Source organism: Schistocerca serialis, chromosome 8, assembly GCF_023864345.2.
Source record: "Schistocerca serialis cubense isolate TAMUIC-IGC-003099 chromosome 8, iqSchSeri2.2, whole genome shotgun sequence".
Classification (NCBI taxonomy): domain Eukaryota; kingdom Metazoa; phylum Arthropoda; class Insecta; order Orthoptera; family Acrididae; genus Schistocerca; species Schistocerca serialis.
This window is the reverse complement of record NC_064645.1, coordinates 324,314,623-324,330,100: the sequence shown is the minus strand read 5'-3', so window position 1 is coordinate 324,330,100 and position 15,478 is coordinate 324,314,623. Positions and strand designations below refer to the sequence as shown.

At 40.9% G+C, this 15,478-nt stretch overlaps 1 protein-coding gene across 2 annotated transcripts in view; it reads left to right on the top strand.

The window, feature by feature from the left end:
* Positions 1 to 5,911: 5,911 nt before the first annotated feature.
* Positions 5,912 to 15,478, top strand: part of LOC126416181 (protein lethal(2)denticleless) — a 54,858-nt gene continuing 45,291 nt past the window's right edge. Inside the window, exon 1 of one of the 2 annotated variants that reach the window (XM_050083761.1) lies at positions 5,912 to 6,068. In XM_050083761.1, the coding sequence (XP_049939718.1) occupies positions 6,017 to 6,068 (52 nt within the window). In that variant the 5' untranslated portion in view covers positions 5,912 to 6,016. Of the gene's footprint in view, positions 6,069 to 11,344; positions 11,426 to 15,478 lie in introns of those variants that run through there. The other variant, XM_050083762.1, reaches the window with a different exon arrangement.

Below are 15,478 nucleotides of genomic sequence, written 5' to 3'. Positions count from 1 at the left end.
CTTTTTAAATTTTTTCTTGGGTGTTGATATCAGCAAAGATTCTTGCTATTTTTAATGTTTATGTTTGATATTGTTAAAAGAAAAGAAAAAATTCCTTGACGTCTATATTTATGTGCTGCTCCACGACTCTGCTGTCAATATCTTTATTCTTGGCTTGTGTGTAACTTCTGTGTGTTTTTTTCTTACAGTAAATGCGTTTTGTTTTTTTCGTATCCAGGGTGTAATTACAAAGCTAATAAAATGTTTTCTTGCCTTTAAATAATATTTTTCATCAGGTTATGGGCCCAGTACACGTGTAAAGGCAAACAACTCTGGGACACTCTTCCGCCAACAGTACTCATCTAAATGAGACTGAAGGTTGGAAGAGCGCCTCTTCCCCCTCCCAAGAACTGACTTAACCGCTCCCCACATCCCCTCAATTGTGTTAGTGCAAGCCCCAGTATCATAATTCTTAAACTCTAGACTGTGGTTCACTACTAAATGATTAAATCCCCTCTCACCCAACCCCCTATATGAAGAAAACGCATCTGAAACTACTGTGGACCCCGGCTCTACATACTCCTCAATTAACCCCACTAATTCAGGCTTCGACCTCCCCTCCACAACCCTAAAAACACATTCAGTACCCCCACCCCCCTGAACAACAGCCCCCCACACCCAAAGACCAGCCACAGACTTCCCCCTCCCATACTTCCTTTTACCAAACTGCGACTCATCCACCTCCACAAGCACCCCATGCCCACCCAACTTACCCCTGTACTTAATAAATTCGGAACACACCTCACGACAAAAGGAATACCAGTCTAAAACAGTCCTCTCACTCACACCAGTCTCAAACGCGCAAAAACTCTGCCCGCAACTATAACAAAAATAATACGTAATAAGCACAATCTCACGCATGGCCAATCTAGACTTCTCGAACCAGGTACCACGCCTTACAGAACGCCATACGCTATCTTTCCGGCAACACCACATGTATCCGTCCCTGGTCCGAGAGTCCGGAACTTTAACCAATTTCATAGGTTCACGGCACACACCGCACTTCACGACCTCGGCAATTAAGCCAAATAGCTGAAGAAATTTAATCAGCTCTAAAGCTGTCTCCCCCATCATCGCCCTCAACCGAACACTGTTAAGGCGGTCTTTCATATCCATTCCTGAACAAAAAACCACAACCAAATACACTCAATAACAAACTCACCCGACGTACAGCAATGAGCATTAAATTAACCATTAACTCACTAATAGAAATTCCGCTTCAAATCCAACACCTGAGCAACAGAAAACTGACCCCACCACACGAAACAAACGAAACAAACGAAAACCATGAACACACCACCAGAGAGCACGACAAACAAAAACAAGACATCTACAAACACGCCACAATCGCAAATCAAACTCCGCGCCGTAATGACGTCACACACCACAACACGCTTACGTCACGGGTCAAAGCCGACGGGTAAGATCGGACGCTTCTGTTGACCCAAAACAATATTTGAAATGAGCGTATGTCTGTAAAGAAACATGACTGCTAGCAGCGATTATAAGGTCAGCATTGATAAGCTTGAAGGACCTGACGACTGGGCTAAATGGAAATGGCATATTTCTATGGTGCTACGTTCATATGGACTAGAAGATATTATTAACGGTACACGTGAACGTGTAGAGTTGCCGCAAGATGCGACAAGTGAACAAAAAGAAGCGTATGTGGAATGGCTCAAGGACGACGCAAAGGCTGCAAGTCTTATAGCAAGTGCGCTAAGTAAACCTGTTGCAGAACTCGTCTTAAGGTGCAAGAATGCTAAAGAAATCTGGGACAAATTACGCGCCCGATTTGAACGTAGCAGTACTCAGCGTTTGAATATGTTGATTGAAACATTTTTCCGTGTTAAACGTGATGAATCGGAAGATATTAGTGCACATGTGGCCAAACTGCAAAAGTTATTTGTGGACCTGAACGATGAATTATCAAAACATGAAGAAAATACGCTATCTGAAAGAATCTTAAATGGTCGAATTTTGTCTACACTGGGAAAAGACTACGACAATTTTAAGGATCTCTGGGATACGATACCGACAGAAAAGCAAAGCTTGAATTTATTGATTCAAAAACTGTGTACTATTGAACTGCGTGAACAAGACGTTAATGGAAGTGCAGCTTTTGTCGTCTCTAAAACAACAAAACGGCAAACAAGTAATCAGCAAGTAAAGATGACGAAGTCACAATTAAAACAAAAGTTTCCGTGTAATAAATGCAAACAATTAGGTCACTGGGCAGCAGAGTGTCCACAGAACACTCGTGACAGCAATAAAAGAAAAGAGAAGAAGCGAGACAGTGAACACGCTGCATTTACTTCATACGCTATGGGTGTGTGTACCAGTAATCACAGTGACCCAAATAAATGGTATTGCGACAGTGGCGCTACAAATCATATCACTCCCAACAAACAGTATTTTGTTTCGTATAGTGAATTTGATGTTCCTCAAGTAATTTCATTGGGAAAACAAGATGTGAAAATGTGTGCGTACGGTCAAGGAACAGTTTACATCCAAATCCGACGAAACAATAAATGGTACAATGCTAGAATGGACAATGTTTTATACGTCCCTGATGCAAGTGCTAATCTGTTCTCTGTGAGAGCCATTGCCTGCAGAGGCTACAGTACTAATATTAGTTATAATAATGTCTGTGTTCGAAAACAAGTCAGTGGCAATATTGTTATGGCAGGTTATGTGAAAAATGGACTTTATGTGTTGAACATGCGTGTTGTTAGAAATGCAAAAATGAATCGTATGAGCTTGATGACTTCATCCGAAACATTGCAAGTGTACCATGAAAGGTTTGGTCATCAGAATAAACAACATGTGAAGAATATTTTAAAAGGAATGAACATTAATGTGGAAGATGCCAAGAGTGAATTTTGTGACGGCTGTGCGGTTGGAAAGATGCATAGGCTGCCATTCAAAACACGAACAATACGCGCTACCAGTACTGGTGATTTAATCCACGCGGATGTAAATGGACCAATGAGCACGAAATCTTTTGGAGGCAAGCATTATTATGTATGTTTCAAAGACGATTTTAGTAAATTTCGTCGAATTTTCTTTTTAAGACACAAAAGTGAAGTGTGTACTGTGCTTAACCAGTTTTTAAATGAAGCACGAACTAATGGACATGTTGTCAAACAATTTAGATGTGATGGTGGCAAAGAATTTAACAATAAGAATGTCAGTGAACTGCTTGCAGACAGGGGAATAGAGCTACTGATTCCTCCTCCTTACACTCCTGAACAAAATGGTGTGGCTGACGGGAAAATAGAACCATTGTTGAAGCTGCCCGGTCAATGCTAAATCCGAGTAAATTACCTAAAGGGTTGTGGGCAGAGGCATGTAACACAGCAGTCTACCTAATAAATCGTACTGGAAAATCTTCAGTTGAAAATAAAACCCCTTATGAACTGTGGTTTAATCGACCAGTAGGACGACTTGATCATCTCAGAATTTTTGGTACAGGCTGCTATGTTCACATTAACAAACAATTCCGTTCCAAGTTTGATGATAAGGCAGTGTTTGGACGACTTGTTGGATATGTTAATGACAAAGATGGGTTCAGAGTTTGGATTCCATCTAAAAGAAAAGTGGTGTTGAGTCACGATGTAAAATTTAAGCCAGAAATTGTTTGTGATTTACATAGTGATCATGTTGAATTTGAAGTCCCTCGGGAAGAATTTAATGATCCGAATTCATCTAAAGATGACCAATGTAAATCTCCTAGGCTGTACACTTCTGGAGGAAGCCAAACTCAAGAAAAAATTGGCACTCTCGATTCTAGAGAAAGTCAAGAGTCGAGTGAATCTGAAGAAAATAAAGAATTAACAGAATTTCTAAAAGCAGAAGCTGCTGAATCTTCTAATGAAGAGAAACAGAAGAATAAAAGACAACGAAGAAAACCAACCTGGATGGAAAGTGGTGAATTTTGTATGGCAACAAAAGTTGATGCACTTGGATACAAAGATCCAAACTGTTTTTCAGAAATATTGCAGTCAAACGAGAAGGAAGAATGGATGCAAGCTATTAGTGAAGAACTTCAATCACTTAAGGAAAACAATACCTGGGTGCTGGTTGACCGTCCGAAGAATGCCAAAGTATTGCAAAACCGCTGGGTTCTACGGCGAAAGGTCCAGTCAATGGAGGTACTCGCTTTAAAGCCAGATTGGTTGCAAAAGGCTGTATTCAGAAAGCAGGAATTGATTATGACGACGCCTTTAGCCCTGTGGCACGTTATGACACCATACGAACTCTGTTGGCTGTAGCTGCTTCAAAGAAAATGCTACTAGAACAATTCGATGTAAAGACAGCTTTTTTGAATGGAATACTTGAAGATGAAGTATATATGGAACAACCAGAAGGTTTCGAAGATGGTACAGGCCGAGTATGTTTCTTAAAAAAAGGTCTTTATGGGTTGAAGCAAGCGCCACGTTGCTGGAACAAACGTTTTGTTGAGTTCATGAAGAAAGCTGGTTTTTCAAACAGTGATGCAGACCCATGCCTATTTTATCGTAGACAAAATGGAAATAGCCTTTATGTGGCAATCTACGTTGATGATGGCCTGATTGTCGGCAGTAACAAGAAAGAAATTGCTGTTTTTATGGATGTTTTACAGCATGAATTCGAAATAACAACTGGCAGTCTTGACAATTTTCTTGGCATAAAGATAAAGCAATATGAAGATGGAGCAATAATGATAAGTCAAGAGAAATACGCAGAAGAAATTCTGCAAAGATTTCGAATGGCAGAATGCAATACAGTCTCAACTCCTATTGGACGTGAGGACAATAATCAAAACGAAGAAGTTTCGTCATCTGTACCCTACCGTGAAGCAATTGGTTGTCTCATGTACCTTTCAACAGTAACTCGTCCAGACATCACTTTTGCAGTCAATAAAGCTGCTCGAGCTATGGAGAAACCAACCACTGAAGACTGGAATAGAGTAAAGCGCATTTTCCGGTATTTGAAAGGGACCTTAAATTTTGGAATTGTATATAATAAAAAAGAAGAGTTAAAGATTTACTCTGATGCAGATTTCGCAGGTGATAACCGGACAAGGCGCTCAACAACTGGAATTCTTGCAAAGTACTCAGGTGGTGCAGTGTCATGGACAAGTCAGTTGCAGAAAGTAGTGGCCACATCCACAACCGAGGCGGAAATAATTGCAGCTAGTGAAGGAGCAAAAGAGTTTGTTTGGTTACGTCGTCTGCTATCAGAATTAGTGGAAATGTCAGGGCAGCCTCCAGTTCTTTACATTGACAATGCTAGTGCATTGAAGTTGGCAAAAAATCCAGAATATCATCGACGTTCTAAACATATAGAGGTCCGACATTTCTATGTTCGTGAAAGATATCTGAACGGTGAGATTTTCTTGGAACACATTGATGGACACAATCAGTTGGCAGATATTTTGACGAAACCTCTTGAACGAGTTCGATTTAATTTTCTATGTTCAGAAATTGGCATGCAAGAGACAAAGCAATAATTTCATGATTTTTTTCTTTTGGAGGAAGTGTTAAAAGAAAAGAAAAAATTCCTTGACGTCTATATTTATGTGCTGCTCCACGACTCTGCTGTCAATATCTTTATTCTTGGCTTGTGCGTAACTTCTGTGTGTTTTTTTCTTACAGTAAATGTGTTTTGTTTTTTTCGTATCCAGGATGTAATTACAAAGCTAATAAAATGTTTTCTTGCCTTTAAATAATATTTTTCATCAGATATAAAGATAACGGTTTTATTGTCTGGCTGGTCAGATTTCATTTTATTTTACTCATGCTTCGTAGCACAAAAAACATGTATAATTTTGATCGAATACTTTGTCATCTGTGAAATTTTCATAGTATAAGGTTGGTTGCATTTCTCGCGCGTAAGTTTCGCGCTCATATTGACGAAGAGTGTGGGTTGTTTGTAAACTGATGAATTAATAACGGCTGTAATTTGGTATTGAGGTGAAATTTACAGCTAGAAGATGAGAAATGTGACTCAACCATCACTGATTTGCCAGCGACAGACCGGTTTAAGTAAGCGTAGTTTTTGAATCAGTTTTACGAAATAACGTGTGATGTTGTGTGATTGTAAACAAAGAACTTGTCGAGAGCGTTTTAGGTGTAGTAAATGTGTCATTATAAATCGTCACTCTTGTCTAAATGCTGATGAATATTTGTTACCTCATATTGACAAGTAGTTGTCGCTCTGTTTTTCTTATTGCAACTTCCGTAGAGGTGGAGAATTATTTCAGTTACCGCGAAAAACTGGTTGTTATGATATAATATGAAGGGCTGTGTATTTACATTCAGTGGTTTACATTCTTTAAAGATGGATGTATTCCACATAAACACTGTTTTTAGGCACGAATCTTCAGCCATTGCTTGTAACATGAGGAACTGTCTCTGTCTCCAGTACTAGAAGTAATCGTGTATGTTCATGAATTTTCTGTGAAGATGTTTTATTCATCGATTCCAGCACAGTTAGTTGACATCTAATGATATATCACTTGACTCATTTATTTATCTATTCATCCACTGTGATAATAGTGTTTGTCAACATAATAAAAAGAAAATTTGAGCTCAAAATATACTTGTACATAGAATGTTTGGGAGTGTTTTTATAACGATAGGGTAGGGGGTTGGCTGTGTCCTTAGTGAAGGAACCATCAGGGCATTTGTCTCAAATGATCTAGGAGAACTGCAGAAAACCTAAATCTGGATGAGTGGACAGGGAAATTCCATCCTCCCGAGTATGAGCCCATTGTCTTAACAACTGCAGCTAGTCCCTATTGTATTATGTTGTTTGATTTACACACAATTTGCATTATATAACTTATATGAAGTAATTTTTGCACTGCATACCTGCACACATTAGGGACATCTGCTGGTGAATTGTGGATCATGAACATCCTGCTATACCCCTTGGACTCCCTTCAGTTGGTCCGGAAAACTGCCTTCAGGCCTTTAAACACTCAACTATGCCCTGTACATATCTACATGTCCTCCTTCCATTACATTTGAAAAACTGAAATCATGATGGGTCAGGGACTGTGTTCAGGAGAATAACAAAACATCACTGTTGTGCACTGTAGATCTTGCCACATTACTTTCTTGAAGTTTTAAATTGTGATCATGTATTGTAATGTGACGGGGTGTTGTAGTTGCCCCTTTTGCTATATATCACTCCTCTGAGCTTTCTAAATACTCTTTTAATTGTGTAGTATGCACTACTTATGAAGAGTGGTTTAGCTATCACTCTCAACACATTTATTTTAATAATCTTTTTCATCTCCTTGGAAATTTATTATACAGTATTATGCCCTGATAGGAAGTGTTTTGAGTTTTCTGTTTGCTTATCATAAGTATATGAGTGTCCAAACTGGTTCTTGTTGCATGGTTATTTGTAGAACTGTTAGTGAAATAGCCTATGTAGTAATGTCCCTGATTTTCATAATAAATTGGAAGATATAACCTACTCCCTTTGTGCGATTTGTTTCAGTAGTTTTTGATACAATGAGCCGGACTATTGCTTGTAGTTATTTCTCTTATGGTTCTTTTCTTCAGTTTAAAAATTGTGTCCGTGTTCTGTGCCTTTGATCCCCACAAAAGAATCCCATAGCTAATAATTGGGTGTACTTAGGAATAGGATGTCGCCACAGATTGGCTGTTACAAACTGATGAAAGAATCCTAAGAATATAACATTCCGATGACATTCTTTGTGCCACTGTTTTTGTGTGGATCATTCCGTGTTAACTGACAGTCAGTATTCATCTCTAAAAGCTTGGTGTTTCTGACATAAGATTTATCATCTATGCTTAATATGACAGGATTGTTCTCCTTATTTATACTGAAGCATACACTGTTTGTTTTCTTTATGTTCAGTGTTCATTTATTACATACTGCTGAATCATAAATATCCTTGAGCATTTTATTTGCTTTCTTGGGTCATCAGAAATGTCAGATTACACCCGTCTGCTTTGACCTGTGACGTAATGATTTTTTGTTGTTTGACATCACTATGGCAAGGTGTTTTTAATTTGATTGTGGTTATAGATGTCATGTTGTTGTATTTTATGGTACCTTCAGGTGGTGAATGTGGACGTGCTGAGTTTAACGTTTGGTATTGGGTTCATTCGAGTTTTGGTTGTCATTGTGCTAACATGGTTTTTGATTTCAGGCAGCTGGTGGGGAATGTGGGTTGTGGAAATATTTTCAGTAAATTACTAGTGTTTTTCTTGTTTACGTGTTTGGCATTTTTCTTAGGTCTGATTAGTTTGTTGTTATGGGGGAAAGAAGTGTAATTTTGGAACTTCCTGACAGATTAAAACTGTGTGCCGGACCGAGACTCGAACATGGGACCTTTGCCTTTTGCAGGCAAGTGCTCTGCCAATTGAGCTACCCAATCACGACTCACAACCCGTGCCCACAGCTTCAATTCTGCCAGTACCTGATCTCCTGTCTCCTTGCCCACAAAAGGTATAGGTCCAGAGTTCGAATCTCGGTTCAGCACACAGTTTTAATCTGCCAGAAAGTTTCTTATCAGCGCAGACTCTGCTGCAGAGTGAAAATCTCATTCGGGAAACATCCCTCAGGCTGTGGCTAAGCCATGTCTCTGCAATATCCTTTCTTCCAGGAGTGCTAGTTCTGCAGCTTTCGCAGAAGAGCTTCTGTGAAGTTTGGAAGGTAGGGGATGAGGTACTGGCGGAATTGAAGCTGTGAGTACAGGTCTTGAGTCGTACTTGGGTAGCTCAGTGGGTTGAGCACTTGCCCTGGAAAGGCAAAGGTCCTGAGTTCGAGTCTCAGTCCAGCACACAGTTTTAATCTGCCAGGTAGTTTCATATCAGCGCACACTCTGCTGCAGAGTGACAAGTGTAATTTTCTTAATTTCTTTTTTGTTAGATATGGATTTGACAGTGAAGTTCATGAGTGTATCATCATGTTCTGAGATGGGTGGTGATATGATCTCTCTCGCACAATTTCTGCAGATGTTCGGTTTTATTGCTGAATATGTTAGATGTCATGTTTGTGGCAACAACATGAGGTTGACAAGAGTTCTGGCAGCTCGGGCCAGGGACATGTATATATGGTGTTGTCGGTGCTTGTGCATGCGTGCGTGCGTGTGGTGGCCAATCTAGGTTGTATTGCCGGAGGCTTTTGTTGGTACATAATTTTTGTTTTTTGTTTTATTCTATAGTAATTGTAATGTTTTGTGTATTGTATATTTATGGCAGGTCGATTATGTTTTGGTTGATGAAGTGAACATGGAATATTTGGGTTTTTGAGTGATTCGGGTCCTTGTTATAGGTGTTGGTCTTTTGTTATTGATAGCTGCGATTGAGGTGTGTTGATTTTTGGTATCGGCAGCTGCAGTTGAGGTATATAGGTGAAAGGAAGTGTCAGATTCCTGTGGTTTTGTTGGTGTTGCGGAATGCTGTAAATAAATGTTTTTGTATTATTTGTTTTGGGATGGTATGGTGTTCCCTTATATTTAGCTTGTCCCTGCCTTAAACCCTCAATTTTTTGCCGTTGCCCCATTAGTTTTATTCTATTTTTGGAATGAGACGTTATTGTGTCATTTTAATGTTTGTTTGTGTTTGTTGGCGTGTGTATGTAGTGACATTATTGTCGGCATTTTGTGTGTGCTGGAAGCACCACGTACTGTTGGCATCATGGGTCAAAGCAGATGGTTGGAAATGGACACTTCCGTAGTGCCGCTTTCTCTAATGGGAATCCTAGTGTTTTATCAGTGACTGTGAGGTTGCTGGCATTAACAAAGAGAACATTTTCTCCTGGTCTAAAAAATCATTGATAAATATTATGAATAGAATACACTATCCCAGGAAACAACTGTGTTTGTTTCTTGTCTGACAATAGTTTTACACACACACCACACACACACACACACACACACACACACACACACACAAACAAACTATCTCTACCTCTTGCGCACTGTTTTCCAGGTAAGGTTGGAAAATTTATGTGCTATTTCTCTTCACCTAGTGTTTCTAGCTAATTTAGTACTATTTCATGGTGAACAATGGCAGAAGCCTTGACACGTCTAAGAATATGCTTGTAAAAGTCATGCATTTCAATAGCTTCAAGAACCACTTTTGTGAGCTCTATAATGGTCGATATTGTTCTTCTCCCACTTCAGAAACCAAACTGTGCTTGGTTAAGAAAGTTGTATTTATCTGTGTAACTCATTTATGTGCTTTCGTGATTTATTCAGATATATTCGAGAACGCAGACCGTAATTAAATGGACCTGTAGTTTTGTTTCCCTCCGCATGACCTTTATGTAGTTGAGGCACAACTAGTGCACGCTGTAGGTATTCTTGAAAAGTATCAGCACCGAAGGACTCGTGGGTCGACAGAAGCGTCCGATGCCATGCGTCGTCTTTGACCCGTGACGTAAGGGTGTTGTCGTGTGTGACGTCATGACGGCGCGGAGTTTGGTTTGTGTGTGTGGCGTGTTTGCAGATGTCGTGTTGTGGTTTGTTGTGCTCTCTGGTGGTATGTTCAGGGTTTTCGTTTGTGTGGTGTAATGGACTCAGTTTGCTGTTGCTCATTATCCAGAATTGTTCGAGTGTCGGCTGTGTTTCTAGTGGAATTCATTTCAGTGAGTTAACGATTTTGTGTGAAGGTTAATTTAGTGTTGTTCGCTGTACATCATGTGGTAATTTTAGTAAAATTAATCGGTTGTTGTTGTTGTTCAGGAATGGATATGACGCATAAAATTAAGAGTGCGCAGGTCAAGGGAAGTGTTTGATCCCAAGGTGTGGCTGTGTATGTTGATATTGGTATTGGGAGCTATATAGGTCAAGGGAAGTGTTTGATCCTAATTTATGGGATCGGGAGCTGCTGTTGAGCTATTTAGTTCAAGGGAAGTGTCCGATTCCAGATGATATTGTGTTTAGTGGTATTTGGGGAGTTTGTGATGTCGTTTTTTTTTCGTCGTTTTGTGTGGTTTTGTATGGGGGTGGGTGTCTAAATTTGTTTATATTTAGTTTGCCCCCACCCAAAAACACCCCATTTCCCGTTAGAGTCATTGGACTTTTTGTGGAAAGTGTGTGTGTTTGTTTTTCGATGTATTTTCGTCCTCATAATGTGTATGTACCGACTTTATACGCGCCATATTGGAATCGTGGTTTATGGTCTTTCCGCCATATCTGTGATGTCATGGGTCAAAGCAGACGGGCGGGATCGGACGCTTCCGTATTTCCGGACTCGTTTATTATATTTGTTAATGGAGCTTGTATGCTGTTTATACGTGTCTTAAGAGGAGATACTGGCACCTTGTCTCTGCCTGCTGACTTTTTATTTTTTAATTGGTGTATTGCTTTCCTGACTCCAAGCTCTGTTGTGGGAAACAACATTATGCTTACTATGTAAGTCATTGTGGGTACTATATGTGTTTTAGAAAGATTTTCTTGTGACTTCTCTGCAGTAGCCTACCAGAGAAACAGTTATTTACAAAATTTGCCAATTCCTGAGGATTTTTGATTGTACTACCTTCAGTTTTTATTTGTATGTTATACTTTTGTCTGCCTTTTCTAGTTTGACGTATTCTGACCTCCTGAACTGCTTTGATTTTATTTTCTGCATTATATTCTGATTTTTTGCAGCAAGCAAGTTTCCTGGGGTAGTGTATTCTTGTATATCTTTTTTGTACCTGTGATAGTAACCTTGAGACTGTGGAGTAGTGTAAATTAGCACTTTTGTAAAGAACTGAGAAATTTAAATACTGATATTAGCTTAAGCGAACTGTTTAGTTGTAACCCAGTATTTATCAGTTATCCATCTCTCTTCCATAGCTGCTGTGTTGTAGTGGCGACTTTTGAAAATATGTCCTCAAAAGTTAATAAACAATATTCTGAATTTAGAGAACTTGTCATTTTTGTTGTTTTGTGTTATTTTTCATTCCAGGTTTGATTTGCCAATACCCTAGGAAAGATTGTACTTTACATTCTGAGAAGATTCTTTTTGCAGGCCTGCAGTTTTGTGGGGTTTTGTAAGCCTGTCTTTAACTTTATTATTTGATAACAATAATCAGAGACTTTAGTTATCAATATGTGTTCTCCTACATTATTTACAACAATCTGCCAATGCTGGGGTAACTTTTCGATTCCACAACTCTAGAAATCAGATGTTTTGAGGTGAAGAGCTTGTTAAGCCATGATTGGAGTGCATTTTCATTCGGAAGGGAAGTTCCTTGAAGGTTGTTTGATAGTGTGTGGAAAGCGCAAAAATTCGAGGGTGCAACATCAGATGAATAAGGGACTGCAGAATGACTTCCCAACCGAACTCTTGTATAATGTTTTTTGTTAGTTTAGCAGAATGTGGGTGTGCATTATCGTGAAGTAGCTTCACTTCACACAGTCTTCCTTGTCATTGCTCTTGGATTGCATTTGCAAAATGTCACAGTTCAGTGTTGTTCATGAGCCAATTTCTGACAAGCAAGCGAAGATGCACATATGGCCACTGACTGATCCGGGTGAAGGGAAAGTACCTTACCTTGTTGCTCGTAAGTTATTGGCTGGTTGAAAGTCTTGCGTTTTACCATCTGGTGTTTACAGAACCACTTGTGCTATGCCTCAGTCCATGAAGGACATGGCCGCACAGACTTGTGACCTCAAATTCAGTACTGTTATAAAGTCACCCAATCTTCTTCTCCTCCAGCTGTGCAACAGACCACCAAATCTTCACCTCTGATGGTGAAATCTCCTGGTACACAACCGGCAGGCTGAAAAGGACAGTAGGAATACTCTCGCAAAGACTTCTTACGTCCCTGCAACTAACAAACATTTGAGGCTTCATCTGCCAATCACAAAGGCTCCAAGAAATCAAGCAAAGACAAATGATCTTCTCCTTCACAGACTTGGAGAGCCTCTTCAATGGTCTCGCTATGTTATACCCTCACCTGGCTGACCTCCATTTTGCCGGTGTACACCGTTAAGTTTTTCATCCCTAGAATCCACAGGCTGACCCAGAGAGACTGCTATCGCCTCTGCAGATCTCATGCAACAGGATCCTCCAGCCTATGTGCCCTGTAGCAGTGATTCTTTGAAGGCTCGCACACGGCAACCGCTGAGGTGAAACCCTTTCATTTTTTCCCTCCTTCCCTTTCCCCGTTGTGACTCCAATGGAACATCTGCAGCATTAGATTCAACAAGGAGGAATTACAAATATGGTATTGCAGTGCCTGTTTTACTCTGATTATGATGAAAAGTTCCTTTGGATGTGCATGCTTGACCAAAGGAACAGGCACTTTTGTGACTAGAGCCATTATAAAATACATTAAATGAATCATCATCTGTAGAATGAAATGACGACAATGAAAATCTGTGCCGGACCAATGTTCGAACCCGGATTTCCTGTTTATCACGAGCAGCCTTACCATTTGGCTATCTGTGCATGACTCACAGCCAGACCCAAACTTCCCTATGTCGTCAACCACATGTTTACATGCAGGATAAGCGGGAAATCCAGGTTTGAGTCCCGGTCCGGCACAGATTTTCATTCCTCCAGAGGCCTTGCCATTCATTGGTGTGTTTGTGCTTGGCTACCATGGGGCCCCAACCTTTGCAGCATCTTTTCCCTTCTGTGCTGCATTTCAGTTCTCTAGTTGTTCTTTTTCCCATCTCTTGGGGAACATGTCTGGGCCGTTTTTGGAAATTTGTTCTACATTTTCGGTAATCAGTATCAGAATACTCTTCACTGGTTTTTGTTTCTTTTTCTTTCTTCGTTCACCTTCTCCTGCCCTTCCTTCACTTCAGATTTGAGGTTCCTTTTTTCTTCTTCCTCCCTGTGTCCTCCTGAAGGCTGGCCCATGCGTCTGATGCATAAAAGGTGACTGGGTAAAGCGTAATTCCCAGTCTCAGGTCAACAGGTGGGGTTTGCATGTACCCCTGGTACAGGCCAGGCACAGGGAGGGGTGATTGCCTGAGCTGCTACTTTCCCAAATTGCCGATTGGTTCCTCTGTTAGGTGTTCAGGAGGGTGTGACGTGGGGTGTGAACAATGGAGGGTGTGACGTGGGGTGTGAACAATCACCTATGGCGAGTGAGCCCCCCTCTGAGGCCCCCCCACCCTGCCCCCCTCTCCCTCCTAGTTGGAAGGAGCACACCATCAGAGATGCTGGCAGTCATGGGGATTTTCTTGCAATGAGCCAGTCAACATCTTCTCAGTCAACGTCTACGAAACACAAACGGAAAGAAGCTCCCGATTCAAAGACCCTCCCAGATGCATCATGGTTCCTTGTGGTTTCATGTACTGAAGATTGTCAGTCTTTTGCAACTGTAAATCAATTTCTTATCCAGAAAGGTGTTGATGCAATTGCTGGCCCTGTGAAATCCTGCTTTTGTTTATGCAATGGCACATTGCTTTTGGAAATTACTTCTGATTCTCGAGCACAACAACTGATTGCCGCATCCCTTCTATATGTCTACTCTGTTTGTGTCGAGGCCCATAGGACTCTGAATTGTTCCCGTGGTGTTATGTATGCTAGGCTGCTCGATGGTCTGACCAAGGCAGAAATAAACATATCTCATTGATGAAGATGTCATTGCAATCCATTGGGTGATGAAAAAGGTAGATGTCTCCTTAGTGCCCACACACACTCTTTTTTTCACTTTTGATAGAGTGATGCTTCAGTCCAAGGTCAAAGCAGGCATTGAAGTTATCACAGCCTGACCATACATTCCGAACCCATTGCGTTGCTACCTGTGTCGTTGGTTCAGCCACACTCGAATGTTTTGTTGAAACATGGCCAGTTGTGTTACTTGCAGTAGGGATGCTCACAAGGACGATTGCCTGCATCCTTCTACCACACGCATTAATTGCAGTGGCAACCATGGTGCCTCATTCCTATGATATTCTGTTTATCTCAATGAACAGGACATCCAGGGGACACCGGTGAAGGGAAAGTACCTTATCCTGTCGCTCGCAAGTTGTTGCCTAGTCGAAAGCATTGGGTTATACCATTTGCCACTTAACAATACCGTTCGTGCTACACCTCGCTCCATGAAGGATGTGGCCACACAGACTTGTGACTTCAAATTCAGTACTACAGTTATCAAATCTCCCAATGTCATGGTAGTATCCCCATCTCCTCCTCCAGCTGTGCAACAAGCCTTCAAGTCCTTGCCTCCAGCGGCGAAATCATCTGCTGCACAACTGACAGGCAGAAAGGTCAGGAGGAATGCATCCTTGAAGACATTTTATGCTCCTCCGGCCAACAAACATCTGAATCTTTCTCTGCAACCAGAAAGGCTCCAAGAAGTCAAACAGTGGCAGCTGGTCTTGTCCTTCGCTGCCTCAGAGGTACTCTTGGATGGTGTCACCACGTGATATCCTCGCTCGACTGACAACCATGTTGCTGGTGCACATCGCCAATCATTTTTTCTGCCCTCGACTCGGCAGATCAAAGAGGGAGGCTGCTGA